Raw genomic sequence first — 22,009 nt, 5'->3', positions numbered from 1 at the left:
TGACCATAACCACGGTTGAGTTACCACTAATCCTTGCCTCTACAACTGCACCTGGATTAAAACAGGTATTGTAAATGTACATCAATGCTAATGTTCGTATACTTCTCAAAATGTTTTTAGGCCGCGACATACTCCCACTATTTGTACTGCTCATATTGTTAGATATCCTTAGTTTTTTTTTTTTTTTTAGTTCTGTATTACCATAGTATTTATGAATGCACATTGGTGTTCACAAATTTATGTAGACAGTTCTGTTAGTGCGTTGTACTTCTTGAGCCATGGTAGGTTAAGCCACTCGTCATACGTCTGTATAAAAAACTCTGTGCACGCTGCCATCTCGTTTTTTATGAAATATCTTTCTATCTCTACTCCAGGCTGCCTCTACGTTGTCTCTTTTCTTCAAACGAACACAATGAATACATCTTGGTTCAGTGGCGTTATATGTTCACTTGGGTATATTTTAGCCTGTTTTAACTGCCTGTTCATTTTCATGACCGCGATCTTTCTGTCTCTCGAGATGAACTTTTTGACTACTGGCCTGCTTTTACTCCGTTTCAAACGACCTAGCCTATGTCCATAATAAATATTCGTTCTGCAGAGTTGTGTATCCATATATTGATTTACCGCGTCTGAAACCAGACTCATAGTGTTTTCTAGGAGTTTCATTTCAATCGATGTCTTTTAGACCATGGAACGCCACATTGTTTATTCGTGTATATTGTTCAAGCTCATTCAGTGCTTCTCTGTTATTATACTTTTCTTTGCTTAGGTTGTCACTGTTTGCCACTTTTTCTGTTTCCAGCTCAGTCTGTAGTTACCTATTTCTTTCTTTAGGTTCTCATTCTAACTTCTTTTTCAAACAGATTTGCTTCCAATAATTAAATTATATGGAGAAGGTTGTTTTGTCATTTCCCCACAATATTTTCAATCATCTTTTCAAGACAGCTGTCATCTTTCATCATAACATTTGTGAGTTTTTTTTATTGATTTCACTCAGCTGTTTTGAAATATCTACAAAGCTAATGTTATCTTTACTTTTATTGTTTGCTTGCCTCGTCCTTTTTATTCATTTCATGCTTAGATGTTTTTTTTTTTCTGTTTTTTTTTCTTCTTCTTTTGTCGAATTAATGCTGATGTCTTGCTCACTCACGCTGCTGATATATTTACGTTTATTGTCTTTTTCCTCACATTTTTATTCACTTTCATGTTCAGATATTTCTGAAGCTTCTGTTAGTTCGGAAGCTTTTTGTTGTGTGATTGTCTCTTTTTCTAAAGTTTTTGATGCCATTCTTTAGCGAACAGTATACTTTGTAAACATTTGAAAAATGTTTTTTTATCTTTTCTTCTAAAGGATGTTATGTATTCATAACTTTTTTGTTAATGTCCAGTATTCCATTTAAAACTATACATAAAATCATTTCTTCTAAATCTTTTTAAGTTTTGTTATCCAGAAAAACACAACATGCCCATTCAAGGGAGATCACCATCACAGAGTGCACGTTAACAAGTGTGCCCCAGTTCAGTGTGATGTGACTCAGCCAGTCCCTTTCGAGCAGTGCAGGCCCATCACCTTTTACAAGGCAAAGTCGCATTGTGCGCGATTGTCCATTACAACTGACATGCACCATAACCGTCCTTTTTCTCTATGACATCGCCTACTATGTCGTCATATAGAATGAGCAGGTTCGAGCTTCATATTTTCCGATTCGTTTTCGGAAACCCTTGTTTGATATGAGGGTAACTGCCGATCCTGTATTAAGCTCCATTGGTACCCTCGATATCGTTAATTATCGGCTAAAATTTCCTGTTGTCTCCTTTCTTCACAGTTTCGATCACTGAAACGTTTCCCTCCATTTACTGCAACCGACTTAAGCTTTCTACATTTAGCCTTTATATGTCCCGTTGCCATACAGTGATAACAAACTGCATCCTTCAGTTTGCATTTCTCGGAGGGGTAGTTAGTTTCCCCCACAATGGATGCACTTGCTGCTCTCTTTGGAATGTTTGTATTGTTTCTATTTCTTGGGTTTTGTTGAATGTCCAACTCGGTAAACGGGCTCATAGGAGACCGCCGATAACTTTAACTCGGCGGCGTCCATATGTGCAGCTTCCATAACAAGCGCTTTTTCTATGGCATTTTGCAGTGTCAAATTAGCGACAGACAATAACCTTCGCTGTGTTCCTGCATGTTTAAGTCCACAAACGAACCTGCCCCTTAAAGAATCGTTCATTTTTTATCTGACCTCACAGAATTATTCCGTCTTCCGCCACGTAACAACTGATACTTTCGCCCGCTGCTTGATTCTTCTTGTGAAATCGGAATCGTTCCGCCATTATTAAGGTTTCGGGCACAAATATGTTTGTAAAAGCTGACAAGTTCCTCATCAAATTTCTCGAACGGCTTTGCTGGAACGGTAAGGTTCCTTAACAAGCCGTACGTCTTTTCGCCGACGAGTGTTGAAAATCCTGCCACTGTTCGTTTATTATCGATGCCATTGACCATAAAGTACTGTTCAAGTCGTTCCTGGTAGGAAGTCCATGTTTCGACATTGCTGTCATATGCGCTAATGTTCCCAATCAGGCCCGTTGCCATTTTGTGTTTATATCCAGAATTTCACGCACACTTTTATTAAACGGATACAATTCTCCAAATATAATCCACAAAGTTTTATCCTCGTCACCAGTGTGTTGGTTTTCGATTAATAACACAAATTGTTAAGCTTGGTTTGTGCTCTTTCACGTGTGGACATCCAATTTATTCACAGCACTGTGTTTTTAAGCTGTAACCGTCTGTCGCGTATGTTTGATACTGTACATTTATCAAAGAGGAACATGTGTATATAATTTAGTGTATATCTTAAAGAAATACTTCTGGTAATTTGAAATTTATTTTAGGTATACATGTTTTAATGTGTTGAGAATAACTCGTGGTCAAGTGAGAGTTTTAGCTGTTTTAAACCCGTATTAACATTGAAATTATTGAATTAATTGTTTTATGGTGGAAATTGTTTGTTACAGTTGTTTGTTTGTATAAGTGTTTTATCAGGTTTTGAATCTGGTTTGGCTTTCATTTTAAATTCCATCAAACCGTTGTGAAATAAAATATTAATTGGATTGAGACATAGAAACTTGGATTGTTATTGAGGTGTATGGTAGTCTATTTGTTATTGTTTACGTTATTATTCAAACGCGAGGTTTGGTGCCCTTAACCCGACATGATATAAGTTGACATGTTTAATTTGGAGAACCTATATTTATGTTTCTGTGTTTTCTTTATAATGTTGTGTCGAAATGTGTCGACACAGAAAGTAATATAGTACGCTTTATTGAGAGAATATTATTTTCATTTTATGATGTATTGAAGAACAATTGATGCTATTGTTACCCTTTCTCTGAATACACTCATGAATATAGTACATACAATATAAAATCACAATATTGTGACAGTAATAACAATTAAGTTTAACGATGGCTTTCGAAACATACAATTCGTTCGGTTACCACATAATATTCATTCCATTCTGTAATATAAGGTTACTGACCTATGCCATTTATTTATTTACAGCTGTTCAAACTAAATAATTGCAGTGTATTATTTGCATACATACATTGCTTAGTTCGGTCTACATCATGGATCTACTATGTTCAGAATATCACTAAAATTAAGAACCAAGCACCATCAAACATGGAAACTTTTTCAGAGTTTTTTTATTATGCTAGTTGAGTTTTAACTTGCATGTTAAAACGCATGGTTTGAATTTCTCAAAACGAAAAACAATACTTTGTCACTGCAACGACTGGTGTGGTATAATTAAGTTCGTGTTCTATATAGTGTGTGCTGTTTGAGAGTTTAAATTTCTAAATACAGTATGTACTTTTTCAAACAACAAACAAATAGAGTTGTTTTTATGATGACATTGATTGTTCAATTTGTGATTTAGTAACAAACACTACACACCTGGATATTTGCATGCAAATCTTCAACATTTATATTTATTGAGTTTCTATACCAAAAATACGTGTGTCCTACAGAAACGGATTCACTTTAACAAAAGATTGCATTTTGACTTAAAATAGCACATGCTTTGCTTGATTTCTTTAGTTAGTCTAAAAGCACTGACTTTGCAAATCAGAACTGCCCTTAAATAATTAAGAGTATGTTTAAAAAAATGGCAATTTAATAAACATGTATTGTTTTTACTAATAAATAGCAAATGCAGTGAACAATTTAAATAGTCTACTCAAGAAATTGTGAAACATTGATTTTTTTGTGAATTCAACATTTTTAAATATGTGATTTGTTAATGTTAATTTTAAAACCACATGTCGTCGAATACTACGATGTGCTTTTAAGCTGTGTCTGGAGATCTAGCAAATTCTGGTCAAAACTGTCATCAGCAAATTACAGAAGATAAACAAATAATTGCTCAATATCGTATTCTGATATAACATTAAGCAAAATATCCAATTAATGTCAGCTTCATTTGATGAATGAGCTACATAGAAAATGTACATCCAATTATAATGCAAGCAAAGTTAAAATTTGATAATGTCTATTCTTGATCTCACTCACACATACCTTGTTGAGGAACGAGTAATGTATCATGGTCAATTATTTCAAACGTAGCCATATAAATCTAAAGAGACGACTTAGTTTGTGTCAGGCAGTTGGTATGCCATTTGAAGACACATCGTCGATATCGTCAATATTGCGGGTACATTTTGGTTCTTTTATCGAGGAAGTACATTCTGAGTTTGTCAGCTCCATTCTATTTGCTTCTTGAATGTTCCAACTTTATTTGTAGATCGACACGTTAATACTACATTTGAATAGGATTGTGATTACAATCGACAATTTATATAAAGCAGATAATGTGTAGTCTAAGTATATGCGTCCGACTCTAGCAGCTTTCTATTTTTTTCATTTTTGAATATGTCATTTTTGCAACATGTGAAAGTCAATAAAAAGCTAGTACATTCAGAACGTTCAACAATTTTTTAAAACAAAAACAAGTATTTTAATACACATTTAACTAACCTTTTCTCGTAACATCAGACGCGAGGTGAACTTGTTTCGTTTATTATAACAAATTGATTATTTCCCATTCCTGTACACAATTAATAAAGTTTCTCCGGAATTCGAAAATTTTGGAAACAACACAACCCTTATCTGATGTCACAAACCAAACCTAACCGTTTTAGTACAAAGCCTATCAAATACAATTTTAAACGTGACTGAAACAAAAAGTCTTAGAATAAATGGGTGTGTATATTTCCTTGTATCTACGCGTAAGATGGGTATTATCAAATGTGATTACAACTATTTATTCGATTATAATATAAGATTTAATGGCGCGTATGATAGGGGTAAAATGCGTATGTGGAGTAGAGTATTCAACGAAATTGATTAAATCTAGAATTTAATTATAAAATGGTTATGACACAGGATTGAAAATAATAAATAACTGTATATCAACGTTTTTAGAGCTATGAAACACCCTGAGTCACTTTTTTAATACTCTTATATTCTATTTGGGATAGACTGTACACAACGAGCCAAAACACAAGAGACATACAGAAGTTTCCTCATGCAAAAATCTGTTGCAATTCTGATTATAGTGATGCAATCACACACTTTAAAGTTGAGCTAAACACACGCAAGAACGATGGATCAAGAACGAAGCAGGGTTGTGTACGCTGTGCTGAATGTGCTTGTATTAAAATTAAAAACACAAAAACACAAGCAACCAAAACCATGTGTAGATCCATGGGTTGTAAAACAATCTTACGGTAAAACATGTTCATACAAAGCTAAACTATTATAACAATGGGCGAAGTATAAGATGTACCAAACAAACTCGTAACAAACACAAACGGCGACCAAACGTATTCAAACACACCAAATAGGATTATAAAAGAGTACCAGAAGGAAATCGAAGTACACATTTTGTCAAATGCAACTGTTATTAAGTAGCATCCAAAAATAATTGCATGTTGAGAATAACGACAGAAACATCATTTTATTTTCGTAAAACTGGTGTAAGTTTATTATACATAATACTAAGTAATATCACGTTGTTACTCAACCGTACGTATCTAAATAAACCTTATGTCGGTCTTTGCCACGAAATTCTTTTTTTTCAAACAAAAGAGTACGAATTGCTATGAGGTTCAACAGGAAATGTAAGAATGGATTGCCAACACGACAAGGCTAAAAATATTGTTTTTCTAATTTGATTTAAGTAATTGTTTTTACGGATGATTTAATTATTTTTATAATACACATCAAATTAATATTCACAAATGACGCTGTCAAAATCCACTATAAAATACAAATGACTTTCTTCATACATCAGTAGAAACTGTAGTTTACCTAAGTATGCAGCTTTAAAAATGTAATGAAATTCCTCTAACACACCCTCATGCAAGGAAAATGTATTAACGATATTATATGTTTTCGAAAACATTGCATACTATTATGCAAAATGTATCTTATAGTTTGTGAAGATGATATTATTAACACCAAATCTTAATATGTGTATTTTGAATTACAGATACACTGTTCGTCTAACCTGAGTATCATGCAATACGTGAATTAGAGAATAATGTATACCATTTTTTGCAAGATTTCACTCGCACACTTACTGTGGTTTATTGGAAGTTTATAATCGCCGTAGTGACGTATATATAATGTTCTTATATTTATTTTTCATTTTTCTGTCAATGATTGGGTGCTACAAAATGGTATCGTTATGTGTATTATACTGGCTTTAAATATATTTAAAATACATTTTCACATTTTAAAGTAATACATCTATATACAAAACGTATGCCACAACAAACCAGGTCGCTTTTCCATATATTTTAAAGAGCTGAAACCCAAACATTCAGAGAAAACAATCGGTACAATAATAACGAGGAGCCGTCCATTTACCGCACACATGCGATATCTGATGACGCGTCTAGGATAAATCGACATAAATATATAGTATGAGCGTAGATGCTAGAAACCCACATCACAAATCAAATTTGTTTTGCATGTATTTTTCGTGTGTTCAAATGTGCTTGTAAAACAACTGATTTATTAATGTGTGTTTTTAATTTGTCTTAAAAATACATTAAACATAAACTGATAACTTTGCAAACTAACGTACTACTAGTAATTTACAATCTAAAGCGCAAAATCGAATTATCTGTTATTCAGGTTGCGGCTCTGGTTTTGGATGGGATGTACTGGTTTCGAAAGTGCGGCCGGTTGATTTTAAATACAACAATTCAACCTTTAGAATAAGTCTACATAACGTTATCAAAAATATATCAACAAACCATATATTGTAGCATCGTTATGGATGACCAACGTATAAATACAAATGAAATGGCTTCATCATGGTTTACTATTTGAAAAGAAAGTGCACTAAACATGTTTGAAATACACATCATTCGCAGTATTTAAGTTTGTTATTACATATACTGATTGTTGACATAAGTTTACTGTATCTTCATTTTACAAACTGAAAAAGTACTGTGGGTAAAACGTTTTGATATTGTCAAAGTTTATCACACTTCGCTACATATTTCACGGAGCATCATTTTGAACAAACCCTTTCATTGCTGGAGAATGAACGTTCTTTTTTCTAGTGGCTTTATAAACCGGACGGAAGTTGGTTATGACGTTGATGCCTAGCCGGTTGCCATATAATAAGATTGCCTTATTTGTATGAACGCAGTCAAAGCGTGAGCGTGTTATTATGGAGACACTGTGTGTTCTTTTGTTGTTGTGTATTGCGCTATGTTTGACAAAAGGTATATTGTAATTGTTTAATGTACGTGTATGTATGTATGTATTGTACAGCTTAAATTTGAATGTCAACTGTATCATCCATTTAGATAACATCTGTGTTTTTAACAAATTACAACTTCACATTATGCACGTAAACGCAGTTTTGTACAATCTACACATGTGTAATGTGTAATACGTTAACATGCGCAGTCACATTCAAGAGTCCTATAAAAACATACACATATACGTTTGATTTAAAAAAAGCACATGAAACACAATCAGCTTAAATTAAAGATTAGTTTTCATTCGTTTTATTATGGAGGGAACAAAATTTAATTGAAAATAGCCGGACTTGTAACAAATCGTTCTGTTAGTATTTATTTAATATATCTTATTATGATAATCATTAATATTGTTATTATTTTTTTAATTTTAATTCTCTACAGTCTCAAGTTCATTGCGTCTAGTACTCAGCGCAGAACTTGACAATGTGGTTATTGGCAGAACACTTCGAATGACATGTTCTACACCATCACCTGTTTCTGTAGTAACCTGGCAAAGAAAAGCAAAAGGGTCAAGTTACATAACGGTTGATGTGATTCAAGAGTTTGTAAATGGTAAATGCAATCAGAAGACTTCTGAAAGTTTAGATTGTTATTGCAATTCAGCAACCTCCTATTCATGCGCAATAAAAAGAGTGAATATATCGAACATGGGTCAAAGTTGGTTGTGCACAGCCGCAATCAATCAAACGACAATATACAGCAACGAATATACAATTCATGTGAAGGGTAAGTGATGACTTAAAGTGCATTGTTTTACTTAACATTTCATTTTTTTATATTTTGACTTGTAAAAGAACGAACCTTTTAACCTATCGTGTTTTGCCATTTTATTGTAAAACGATAATTTGCATTATACAGTGACGTTATCGTTGCATTAAAAGTATAAAATAGTATTTAAATGTTTTATTTCCAAATCTTTAGCTATTTGTACGTAAGTATCCACATCAAAAATATATAAAATATACAATGAATACATAATACATAACATCCAACTTGTATTACGTATACGACAACAGCTCATTTTTTTGTGAAAATTTATCTTAAAGATTTTGGGCGTGTCTATATATCGCATATTTGCTCGCAATTGAAGAGTTTCATTTTGAGTCCTTTTTTACTGTTTAGTGTTTCAGCAACGAAGTGTTCACCTTGCAAAATTGTCTGTATGCATATCAAGTTTCAATGCAACATATCTATACAATCCTAAACGGTCACGATATATTGCATAATGTCGTTTACTTGAACCGCTTGTACTCCACGATGTGCACATTTTCTTCCCACTTAAAGCAATATACGTTACAATACAAAAAAACGTGTGCGTGAACGGGTCAAAAGGAAATTAAGTATGTGATGAATAGTTAATCGAATTACGAGTCAATTTAAACTTTCAAAAGAAAACCACACAACGAACCACACAGTCGTAGACATGAATTGACAATAGTCCGATTCTGTTGAAAGGTCTATTTAAAGGTCTATTCAAAGATAAATGGGAGTGTAACACCGTTTTTATACAAAAAGTGTAACTCGATAATACTTTCCAGGAGAGAAATTATGTTAAACATCTGGCGGTCTTTTGAATGCTAAAAACTAGAATTATGGTTTTCAGAAAACGTTGTGCTCTACGTGAGGACGAGCGATGGTCTTATACAAATTAACCAATACTAATTGTTGATCTTAAATTATATAGGTTGTGTTTTTAAACAAACTGGAAATTTAGCTGCAAATAATGAGTTCATAATAGTTAAATTATAAAAAGTTTTTTTATTTTGTTACATAATTAGTTATCATTTCAGTCCAAAGACGTGTTGTGAATTGTTCGATGCTTTTGTAGGGTCTACACTTAATTATGCGTCGGAAGTTTTGGGTTTTACCTAGTCAAAATATATTGTACGTGTGCATTTAAAATTTTGTAAATCTTTATTAAATGTAAGGAAATCAACTTCATCTGTAGGAGTTTACGGCGACTTGGGGCGCTGCCCTATATATATTAAATGATACACGAGAATCTTATCGTATTGGTGTAAGATTTTGCAGAGCAATAATATAACTATTTCAATTTTGTATCTTAGAGCCTTAGAATAGTGTAAACTAGGTCACTCTTACAGGGTGCCTTGTGTTAAGACACTTTAAGACGATCTTTGGTTTCAGAGGTATTTTTTAAATCCAGAAAATGCATGTAATTATTTTCCACTCATATTTAAGGAGCGAATAAAAAGGACATTTATTCAAAAATAACAAGGTTAATTACTGTGTAGCTCAGTTTTAACAGATTACGCTAATTATGAGCCTATAAAAACATTCTTGATATATTGCCTGTAAACCTGAGGAAATGTGTTTTACGCTTCTTAATTTGTGCACACTCATTAAAAATTCATACAGTACCAAGAAACGAAAGATACTGTTTGTAGTGTTGTGTTCGCGATCTTGATTTGGATTGTACTTTTTTGTGATGTTTTGTACTGTTTTGGCAATTTGTCACTTGCCTTAAATAAAGGACCAACTAAGTGTGTATAATGAAAATTCAGTACTGCTCCAGCAGCTGGAGTTTCACTTCTTTATTTTGAAGACGCGTACCGTTTTATATGCATTTGTCCATGTTACATTACTAAAATGATAAGATTTCTCGATAGAAGATGTTACGCTAGACCTTCTGTATATACATTCAATTCGTTAATGGGATCTGTTAACGCATATGTTCCTAAAAATGTTGCACACTATATAAAATATGCACTAGATATACGACAATATGTTACCGTGTATTAACTAATAAATGTACATCACTTCCCAAGTGTATGCTACGTAGTCTGTACACTGCATTTGAATCAATATTTTTATTTTACTGTTAAAAACATTACGTAAACATGTTGACCACTGATGTATTGTATATCATCACATTTTCTTCTAGATTACGTACTCTGTACTGATCTCAAATAAAACGCTTGTCTTGTCTTTTATTCGGTGCATAAAATTAATCGCCAATACAATACGAGACAAAACATATAACAATACACTGAAACATATACATAATAAAAGCTGAGTTTAACGCTTTGGACTAGTTGATACACAGCTTGTAGGGTGTAAACTGGACGAAAGGCGCCCGAACATCACACTTACCACACTATTTAGCATTAAAACAAACTTTATTAGCGAGCGACCCGGAGGTCACAGGCTCGATCTCCACTGACAGCGTTCCTTCGATCTCCACAAAGACACCAAGTACTAGTTTTAGTCCCAAAAAACAGGCTTGAGCCTAAGGGCTTCAATGCAATCGAGCATAAGTAAATAGAGGATATTTGTTGGATTTTGTGGAATATCGATTTAAATTTACAAGTGATCATAATTTTTTTTCTCTATGAGCACAAGTTAATAAATATATATATACCACCGAATCTAACAAATGTTCTTTTTATGTTATTCTTACACATGATTATTTTGGTATTGTTGCCATTCCGGACAATATAATTTCCCATATGGCGCCCTGTTGTATTAGTACATGTGTTTTCAATGGAAGCCTATCCGTATGTTTTTATAAACATTCAATGCAGAGTAGTTATCCTTGGTAAGATTGGGCATTGATTAGGGGTCACAATGGAGCAACCAATGCTATCTAAAAATAAGTCCGGTCAAACAATTAAAATTATCGATAATTTTCACTATTATTGTTCACTGTTTGAAACAGTGAAATATCAGTTTAAATGCACTGATATTTGTGTATAAACCATCGGAAAGCATACAATAAATAGGTATGCACTAAACTAAATCAAACTATTTTCCAATAAAAATTCACGTCATAGCATTGTAATTCAAATTACAACTGTACAAGATAAAACAAATGCGAATACGTTTTGATTATTGAGTGGTTAGAAATTCAATAAAACAAAATAACTGAAACTGTTTAAGGCAAGATGAAATGAAGTTAACACAAACAATTATAAGCTTAATTACTTCGTTGTTACAAAATAACCTACATCAGCATCATATAGAACTCAATACGCAGCATCATATATAACAATTAACATTAAGCATTTTCATACCAAAATAGTTGAAAAATTTTACTAATTGTTGAACTATATCACCAAATGCGTTTAATAAGTTTAAACGATTATGACACACGAGTCAACACATATGATAATTTTATGTTATGCTTTCCGGTGGTTTATAGAGAAATATCAGTAAATTAAAACCGATAATTTCACTGTTTCAAACAGTGAAATTTATCAGTGAAAATTATCGATAATTTCCACTGTTATTGTGTTTTTGACGAAATGACGTCATTATCCCAGCACAATTCTTTAGTTGAACTCTTTAACAATGTATATAAACTGTGAAAAAGCATCAAATAAAAAGAGCTCGTGATCATAAAAATATATATTTTTACTCGTGGCTGCGCCACTCGTGAAAATATTATTGTCTTTAATCTCTCGTGAATTAAAATCGATAATCAACCAAATCCAACAAATATCCTCTATATAATTAAACTTTGATATAAATCTGTATGTTAGGCCAGATTTTCAAAATGTGCATATATAACCAAGCAATGCATTATCACATATTACTCAACTTATGACATTTGCTGGTGTTACGCCTACGGTTAAAATAACAAGACACATCGCCGTGTGATCAATATGTTTAAATTTATTTTTCCTTTACTAGTTTTTTTAAAGTTGAATCATTTTGTTAGCGCTTATAACAGCCAGTATTATTGTCGTTAAATTATGACACAACACATATTTTGTCAATTCACTATTGCGTGTTCTAATCATTATTAACTTCAGGAAACACCTGCATAAGTTTTATAGGTTTCATTTGACATATTTCAACTTAATAACTTTTATTTACAATACGGAAGTTTCCTCATAAATAATGCATATCGTAGATGTACTTCAGCTTGTATTGAAAACGCGACATTCCTTACCATTTATAACAGGATGTTTATAGAATGAAGACAATCAGTAGAATTACTTTCATAAAAACGTGATGTGCTGTACTAAATGAGTGTTTGATGCCCGACATGTTTGGGCTATTGTATTTCAGACGCAACAGAAGTCTCAACAGTAGACAACGTTACAGACAAAACATACACGGTGTCGACTGCTGCCTTAACATGGGCAAATGGACCAGGTACTTTTCAAGCTTCTGTGTTTAGCCAACATGTATTTAAGTTCATCTTAAGAAACAAATTATTTGTATAAACATTTAATTTGCACATGACACATGTCACTGCACATTCATTCAAATCCATAAGTCATTATCAAAAAGGCAAATTATAAACATGAACTAATTCTACTTTGCAACTAAACACTTCAAATGTACCGCATTATGTTTAATATTATATTATCACAGTGTAAACTGTTGTTGCAAGTGTAATAATGGACATGCAAACTCTATTGTTTGTAGCAAATGATATTTCAACCGACATATCATTAGATGCCGTGTCTACCACTGTAATTTCAAATGATAAGTTTGACGGGATAACCCCAAAGTCAAACAACATCTGTAAGTACATTTTCTAATTCATAATCTCATACGAGTTCAATACACGATGCTTTTTTCTCATGTTTTTTTATGCGATTTATGACATAGCCTTATTCTATTGCTTGGTATGTTAAAGGATCGGCATACATTTATACAAACATAGAGTTACGTGCACTTTGCATGCGTTTGTGCTTTTGGCAAGTTTCTCTTTTTGAAAAAGGGAAATAAGGAATGATATAAAATTACTTAACACATGTACATCCTAAGTATGTGACAATCTGAATCCATTACATTTCCGAAATTTGCAAAATGCTCCGGCATTTTTATTCAAATGTTATCCGTTTAAACACACAATAAACAATAACATTTTTACGACGGTAATTTTGTAATGTTTTCAGTCTGGTTGAGGAAAGTTAAAAATCGAATTGATATATGATCGTTTATAACCAGAACGCACTAAACTGTCTACTATGTTTTCAATGTTAGTTTTAATTCAACAAAACAATGAGCTCGTGTGTTGTTTGACAAAATTTAAAATAATACTGCAAATAATAATGTACATCGTTTATTCTCAAACAATACCTATATGGGCTATCCATATATATTCAAAGTGTGCAATGGTATCAAATGTTTGGCAAACCGTGTTAATAAGGGTCATAATTGAAGTTGTGTCATATAATATACCACTATTTAGGCTCTGATTCGTGAAATTACTGATATTTAAATGTTTAACCACAAAATAATATAAACTAAAACTAGCACGTATTTTATATTTCCATATTATATCCTATACCCGGATATAAAAACTTACATCGATATAAATACTTTATCACATAACTACATATACTTAAATACCACGTGCCGTCTATTTTCGCTTCAGTGAACGTGGTAGCTCTTGGCATAGCTGGACTTGTTGTCTTCTTTGCCATCGGATTTGTCGTATTCATTGTTAGAAACAAACAGATGACGTTTAATCATTCAACCGGTATGTAAAATAATTATTTGGGTATTGCCTTAATCTCGGGCGCGAGATGGAGCGGTATAAGGTTCATTGTTTTGCAAGTTAAGCAATTTTGTATTGCATGTTTTGTTGAATTTTTATAGTTCACCGATAGAATTTGTCTATGTTCGTGTTTAAAGTACTGTTCCTTCAAAATGTTGTTTAATCGCATTTGCGTATAAACAAATCATCTATGTTGTCTTGTGTGTCTTAGCTCGCTGTTGATCTAAATCTCTTTTGAATAGATTTTTGTAATTTAGCAAATGCAAACTACCTGCTATTGTTGAGTTAAACGAATACATTCCGCATGCTTTTGATAATTACAATTTTCACAAGTGCTAATATTGTTTTATTAAGCGGTTAAAGCAACGTTATGAGAATATCTATAACCAAAACTCTACACGTTAACATGATTTTGCACTATTCACCTCATTTCATACAAGGATCAGAATATTATGAATATTTATGTAATAACACACTTTCATCTATTGCATGCTGTCTACAGCCAAGTAATAAGGGCAATATAAATTCATCGATTAACTTTTCAAGGTAATGCTACGTATATTAAGTGTAATAACAATATAAACATAATTTATATTTCAAGAGCTTGCAGCTAAAAAAAAGTCATGCGGGATGATGCATTTCTTAGAACATTATTTTAAAATGGTCATGACCACTATTTCATATATTCTAAATGAAATAAGAAAAACATTGACTTTATCTTCATAACCAGTAAACATACTGTCACTTTCATCAGATTAAAACTGAAACGTTTGAAGATGGTCTCTGTTAGTCAACAGGACAATCGCTTTGATCACTCGAAGATGTTCTAGTTGTATAGTGTGCATTCAATCCAAGTGTAATCCAAATGTAAAAAGACAAATTCACTGAAAGTCAATATGTATATCCTGTGTCGTTGTCGTAAGGATTACGCCTGTCCTATTTGTCATTTGGTAGACTTGTACACTAACACTTTATATTGTGCCGTTGTCAAGGTGGACCGTTTTTAAAAACAAAGAACTCTAAAGCTACTAAGAGTTTCAAATCGGCATTCATTAATGTTACCTAGTATTTACCGAGCTAGGGGTGAATTCGATTGATTAAAAACACAATCGGCAAGCTATAAACACTTTGATTTGTCAAATTTCACACTTTTTATGGGTTGTCAATATAAGCCTTGTTTTTTTCTGTATGGGTTGAATGTTTTTTTTTAAGATTTTTTGGGGATGATAACCCTGTATCGGGCGAGCAGACGATAGACATTCTTGTCCATTATTCTTAAGTCAGTTAACACTTATCCTACTTATCTAAGTGATAAAGTATAAGCACGAAAACGTATAACTGGTATACATTATTATGCGCAGGATGACACTCAGTGATTCATTAAGCGTCGACATGCATTGGGAAGCTGAGCTAGGAATGCATAGAAGAAGTTGTTTGCCCCAAAGATAACCAGTTCATTAAGCAATTTTGTCTAATTGATTATCTCCGTAATACAGGTAAAAGGCATATAAGCGTAAAAAATCGAACTATAACCAACCGTTTAATCATTTGAGAACACAGAACCCCATCAACAATAACTGGTTCTGATGGAAGTTTTACGAAATATTTTGGTATACGGTGATTATAAATTATAAATTGATGTAAATGGGATTATTGGGATTTCCAAGTATAAAACGTGTGGTTAATTAATAAATCATAAAGGATCCCCCTGCGCATAATGATTGTATCCCATCTAGAGAACACTTAGCTTCTACATATTATGTCCAAGAAAAAAATCATTAAAAATACGATACATTTGATACCAGTAATATATTTCTCACATTAAGTTTATCAGTTAGGTAAGTACGATCTATACACTGTATAAGGACACGAATTACAATAGCAAAGCTGCCAGAGGGGCTCAAGTCGATTATTAAGTGCACGATAAGCTTACAATTGCCTGATAGTATGATTATGTTGGTTTTTGACTAGTATAACTATGTATTTCTGTATTTCATAACAACTAGTAGAAATTTCATAAAAAGATGACGGAGATTATGTTTTATATTGTATTGTTAATTTGAAAAAAACTTGGTATAAAACGATCACAAAATATTGCAAAAATGTTCATGCCAGATCCCAAGCGAAAGATCAAGTTACGCCCAAATATCCAAGATGGCCGCCAATATGGCTGCCGTGTATAGTTAATTATAGGGGAAAACTTTTCTGAAATTTGTTTTAGATAAAAAAAAAACACAACATGGAATTTATACTTTTAAAAAGTATCTGAAAAGGTTCTCTGAAGGTCAATTATCAGTAATATCTTCTGTTTTGTAATGTTTTAAGTATCCTTTAAATATACCCGTGTCAAGGTGATGTTCATATTTATTTCTCAACATAAGTTATTAACAGACAACATTATATAATTAATTGTTAATATTTAACAATATAACTTTATTACTTGTCGAAATATGTTCAAAATAAATCAACACAAATGAAAAATAGTGTAAATGCAACCAGATTTGGATTTAAACCACATATTGTTTTTAAACCACCAGTTGCTCAACCAAAATAAAAGGCATCGTTGTATACATAAGTCTGCAATATTTCCACAAACTTTTCTCTTAATTTTATACAATACAAGTAAAACCAAATCATAGTTTCTTGATGTTAACGTACAACGTATTGCTCGTTGCATCAACATAAGGCTTTACATGGATTGTCTACTGTCACACAGTTGCATCGTCGAAGACTGAATCCTAACCATGCACATATGTTCCCTTTTACTTTACAAAATAAAGTATTTCTTTACCACTTTTGAAGTCTGCATGACATATCCTCACAGAAGCAATAAAGATGATATTATGAAGCGAACGCATGGGCATCAATACACCTCAGATCTGAAAAAGCTACCTTCTAATATTCTTAAAATATATGTGTTTTCATGAAATGGACATGCATTAAATCGAAAGTGAACTTGAAAATGTTGCACGTTTTTCGTGATTTTAAATTCATTTAATTTACATAATAATATAGTACATATTTAAAAGTGTAGTTTATTAACATTGTACTAGTTGAATAGTTGTTTTATACATGTTTTAGTGTTTGACTAACACGCTCCATGAAAATAAATTATACCGAGCAAGACAATAGTTTACCGACAAGTTGTGCAAATTAAGATTTTTACAAATGAAAGGTCATTTTCATCCTGGCGGGATACGTGTGGAAACATTGATTGGTGTTTAAGCTCAATGCTTATTAGTATAAACATACATGTTTCATAATTCTATGATGTTACGTCATGTAAAAATATTTAGCATGCATGTTAAACGTTTTGTCTGTTACCAAACCTTTGCTAACTGTGACAAAAAGTTTGAAAGCCAATCTACATGCAAAGTTAAAATTTATTCATATGTAATATTTATAGAGAAATTAGCCTTGTAGCTGATCTTTACCCTGAGTTAAAAGCATGTTAATTGTAAATTACGACCGCATGTTAGTTATGAACTGAACTCAAAACAGATCCACGGAATGTTTACCTTTTGAAAACATCAAGGTAATACCATTAATACTATATATAATTAATGTTATCGCAATGGTAAAAAAGACGGCTATAAATTGCGACCATTTTGGTTGTATAGTTTGACCCGTTTGATCTGTCGCTTGGGGTCCAGCTTGAAAAATATAATGAATAGTGAATTTTTAAAAACAAATCAATATCTGTAAACTATGAGTAAAGCCGTTGACGTTTAGCGTGAAGCGTTGAGCGTATTGCAGTTAGGATTTGAATCAACATTAACATAATCAAAATAAAAAGCTACTTACAAGACGTTTTTACAAATAAATAGTTACACTAATGCATTTTAAATGTAAAGAGTTATCTGTATAAGAAAATAATTAAGAAACAGAGGTAAATATACGAGGTTAGTAAACGCGAAAAAAACAACTTTGAATATCGCTCCATAGAATACAACGATAACAAAACTTTCAAAACTCTGCATTTACGGAAAACACAAGCGCCAATATGTTTGTACTCTGGTTATTCAAAGGAAGTGAGCCCAGATGTATTCACTTTCGATAATAAAGTGGACTTTGTGTGATCTGTATGTTGAATTTGTAGTGTATGTGTATTGTTCTAATTTGAATTGATCATTTCTATATTGAGCTTTTCATACTTTTCCGACTAAAGGGTGGAGGGTAGGTTTGCACTAACACTAATATGGTGCAACTCCTATGGAAGCGTGTTTGTCCTAAACAAATGCGTTAGTAAATAAAAAAAAGGTGTCATTCCGATATATGTATAGTATCATTTTTGTAATGATTATTTACAAAACGCACGTTATTGCCTGCGCGATAATGTTTATAATATACCACTTACACTTACAGATAACTTGAGGATTTGCAGGGTCGGAATAGGAAACGAAAGGTGATCTTTTTAAAGTAATAAATCATCCAGACCAATACTTTGTCACGCGTTAAATGTAAACATTAAACGAGTTTGATTTTGTTGTGTGTAAATATTACCCAGATTTATTCAAGTTTGTTAAGGTGAAATCTACATGTATAAATACTAAATAAAGAATTAAAAATGTTTGGAGTATCATGCTGACGTATACTACAGACCAACATAATGGCGAATTGAATTCATAAGAGCGGAAGTATTGCGCTGTAAGAAAGTCTTCTTTCATTAAATCTAAGTGTAAAATGAACAATATGTTCTTTAAATTGAGAACAATAGCTTAATCTAAATGAAAATCATAACTGATCACTTAGTTGTGCTATGTTTTGACTAGGAGACACGTTAAAATTAATATTGACGGCTCAATCATTTCTTTGCATTACACGGAGACCATTTCCTGAGGGCAACATACTGTCATACGCACATCTAAGCAGTAAGTGGTACTGGAACAGGTTTGACATTATCTATAAGAAAATAAATCTTTAAAAGCAAATTATTGTACAAAAAAAAACAAGTAATATTACCCATAATTATAACAGAGCGACACATAATAAGTGAAAATTAGCTTTAAGGTAGCGCACCCATAATGGGCTCCTATCCAAATATAATCTAATGTGTTATTTTCTTAATCAGCATAATTTCACTGAACTACATGAACATTTTAGGTAGGCTTTCCGGGTTTTACAAAAAAATATACTGATTATTTCAAAACCATCCCCACGCTCGGCTTTTGTCCAGTTTATTTGCACCCCTGGGGTATTTGAAAGTTCCATAATTCATCCAGATTTCCAAAATGGGCACGCAGTTAGTGTGTACAGATTCAGTAGCGATGCTTACAGTTTAGACAAGATTAAATAAGTATTATTTTACAGACATTTACTTTTATAACTTGTTATCTATGGAAGAGCGCCATAAAATTGAAGTGTTTTTAGCCAAGTAGAAAATGGGTTTGTTACAAACAAAGTGTCATAAAATTCAAAATAGTATCATTTAAGTAATATTGTGAACTTAGTTTTTATAGATACACTATAAACAGCAAAAATACCCAGACATATTGAGATTTACCGTTTACTTTTTGAAATAAAAATAAAAATGCAACATGCATGATTCGTATTTTCACAGTTAATCACCCAATTTAGCCATCACACTGTTTTAATTCGATAAATTGAAGAATGTGCATAAAAATTGCAACATATTTAACAATGAACATAGCTTATATGCTATATTAAATCAAATTACGTTAGAAAAGAAATAAAACGCGTCGCAAAAAGTATGCGTTGTCGGCAGGATTCGAACCTGCGCGGGAAAATCCCAAAAGATTTCAAGCCTATCGCCATAACCTGCGGCAACTTTACACACGCGCCTCAATCTTCGAAGAAATCGCGGGAAATCATTATGGGTTCGCTACCTTAAAATTACTGCAAAGCAAATGTCATTGTAATATTATTATTTCATGTGCAGGTGATGTGATCCAGGGTAATTCGAACGGATGCTCGATACCAAACGAAGAGACGCGAACACCAATTGACAATCGAACTAAAGGTAGGCACATTCTACATACCGAAATACATATGTGTTTATAGGCAGTGTTCCACTGAAATGTCCATCAACCGCTCCACCCAATTGAAATTTCAACCAAAAAATACCAAACATTGTTAGCAAGATTATTTCAAATTTAAACAAACTTTATGTCATGCAATTACATTGCATTGTAATAAAAATGATGGCATGATTCATTGTGCTTGATAATACACTGAACAAATAAACCGGCATAAGCAGTATACTATTTGTTTCGTTTCAGATGATGATAACCGACAACACCTGTACGTATAAATGCGTAATGACATTATGTATTTGTTAAATCAAAGACTTGCTGTATTAATAATTCAATCTTGTTTACATGATTAATGAAAACGACATAGATCTAGTAGATAATTTTGCAATCATCATTTTATTACTTACCCTCGATTCTGAATTAGCTCGTGTTTTCACGATTAAAGTATTATCATCATAAGGTTAAACTATTCATAATTGAAGTTCAGTGTGAAATCAAATGTTTTCTATTTGAATACTTATAGTGAATCTACCATCGCCATTGACGAACACAATAATACGGAAAGTATTGTCGATGATCTGCTTTACAACAGCGTCATAGATGGGGCCAGGCATCCAGGTATATAGCTTTAAGTATTCTTAATGTGTTCAAGACTGAGTACTCATACATTCTCAAACGTCGTTGATCAAATGTCGGATATATTTGCAATAATGATACTTGGTATCGTATCAAGTTACGACAAGTTAAAGTCGATTTGATGTCTTTCATAAAGAGATGTTCAGTCTAAATTTATACTTTGAATTCATTTATTGTTACTTATTTTGCCCTATACCAATTATGTTTAAGTTGACGATGGTGAATCTAGCCACAAACAAGCGTACGTACAACTTTACACTTATGTATTACCAATAAGTTTGCAAATAATGTGTATGCATTAAATAGTATACGTTAAACGTTGGCAATAGCATAGAATCACACTCAATGCATAACAATATATATTATACTTTGACATTCTAAAGCTACTTCTTTAAACCGCTAGATTGCACAAGATTTTTAAAAGTAACAAGTACGAGTATATCTGCATGATGGTTTTTAAATAATGTTTTTACTGCCTATTTTAAGTGTATATGTTATGTTATCATGTTACTTAAGGTGTGAGCCTGATCTAGCCGCAAACCACTCCCAAGAACATATTTGCGCATTCGCAATAACTGATGAACTTCTGTACACTGACGTCGTGGAACTGAAACCTCTGGCTGCTAACGTACTCTCTACAGATGAGAACTTAGCTACAACTTTGTCCCCAAAGAAAAATAAGGTCGGAAAAAAGTTTCAATTTGAGGATTTTAATGCCTCTCGATTATCCGTGGATGTAGGGAATCCCGACCAATCATCAGACTTTGTTGACCCCAGTTGCAAGTGTGATACAGATGGCGACATCACGGACGTGTTGCATGCTGATACTGATGATCCTTTGTACGCTGTTGTTATAAAAAATGAAGGTCCATAGATTTATTACTCATACTATTTGTTAAACTGTATTGTGGAAAGTATTCAATATCGATATCGATGTTCAATGCAATTCATTGATACAATTGAACGCTAATCTAAAATGTTTTGAATTATTTAAAATGCCAAATCCATGTGTTTTTACTTGATTGTTAATAGTTGGAATAATTCAAAATACAAAACTAAA

At 32.6% G+C, this 22,009-nt stretch overlaps 1 protein-coding gene and 2 long non-coding RNA genes across 3 annotated transcripts; all 3 read left to right on the top strand.

Moving 5' to 3' along the window:
* The first annotated feature begins 7,732 nt into the window (after nt 1-7,732).
* LOC127835775 (uncharacterized) lies at nt 7,733-17,062 on the top strand. Its single transcript, XM_052362212.1, has 6 exons — nt 7,733-7,803; nt 8,227-8,571; nt 12,877-12,963; nt 13,240-13,338; nt 14,198-14,302; nt 17,037-17,062. Exons 1-6 carry the CDS (start codon nt 7,749-7,751, stop codon nt 17,060-17,062), a joined length of 717 nt encoding a protein of 238 aa, XP_052218172.1. The 5' UTR covers nt 7,733-7,748.
* A 2,074-nt stretch (nt 17,063-19,136) lies between these two features.
* On the top strand, nt 19,137-20,580 carry LOC127834613 (uncharacterized). Its single transcript, XR_008028024.1, has 3 exons — nt 19,137-19,191; nt 20,220-20,300; nt 20,560-20,580. It is a non-coding gene; the product is annotated as an uncharacterized LOC127834613 (long non-coding RNA).
* Nucleotides 20,581-20,836: 256 nt separating this feature from the next.
* Nucleotides 20,837-21,575, top strand: LOC127834524 (uncharacterized). Its single transcript, XR_008027978.1, has 3 exons — nt 20,837-20,931; nt 21,160-21,190; nt 21,466-21,575. It is a non-coding gene; the product is annotated as an uncharacterized LOC127834524 (long non-coding RNA).
* The last annotated feature ends 434 nt before the right edge of the window (nt 21,576-22,009 follow it).

This window comes from Dreissena polymorpha, chromosome 6 (genome assembly GCF_020536995.1).
Source record: "Dreissena polymorpha isolate Duluth1 chromosome 6, UMN_Dpol_1.0, whole genome shotgun sequence".
Lineage (NCBI taxonomy): Eukaryota > Metazoa > Mollusca > Bivalvia > Myida > Dreissenidae > Dreissena > Dreissena polymorpha.
The sequence above is the reverse complement of the archived record's forward strand: the minus strand, read 5'-3'. Positions and strand labels throughout refer to the sequence as shown.

Excerpts from the sequence above, each read along its gene's own strand:
- LOC127835775 (XM_052362212.1), top strand. The coding sequence starts at position 7,749 with ATGGAGACACTGTGTGTTCTTTTGTTGTTGTGTATTGCGCTATGTTTG. Across the intron at positions 8,572-12,876 it reads ATATACAATTCATGTGAAGG|ACGCAACAGAAGTCTCAACA; the intron begins GTAAGTGATGAC and ends ATTGTATTTCAG. Across the intron at positions 12,964-13,239 it reads AACATGGGCAAATGGACCAG|CAAATGATATTTCAACCGAC; the intron begins GTACTTTTCAAG and ends TATTGTTTGTAG.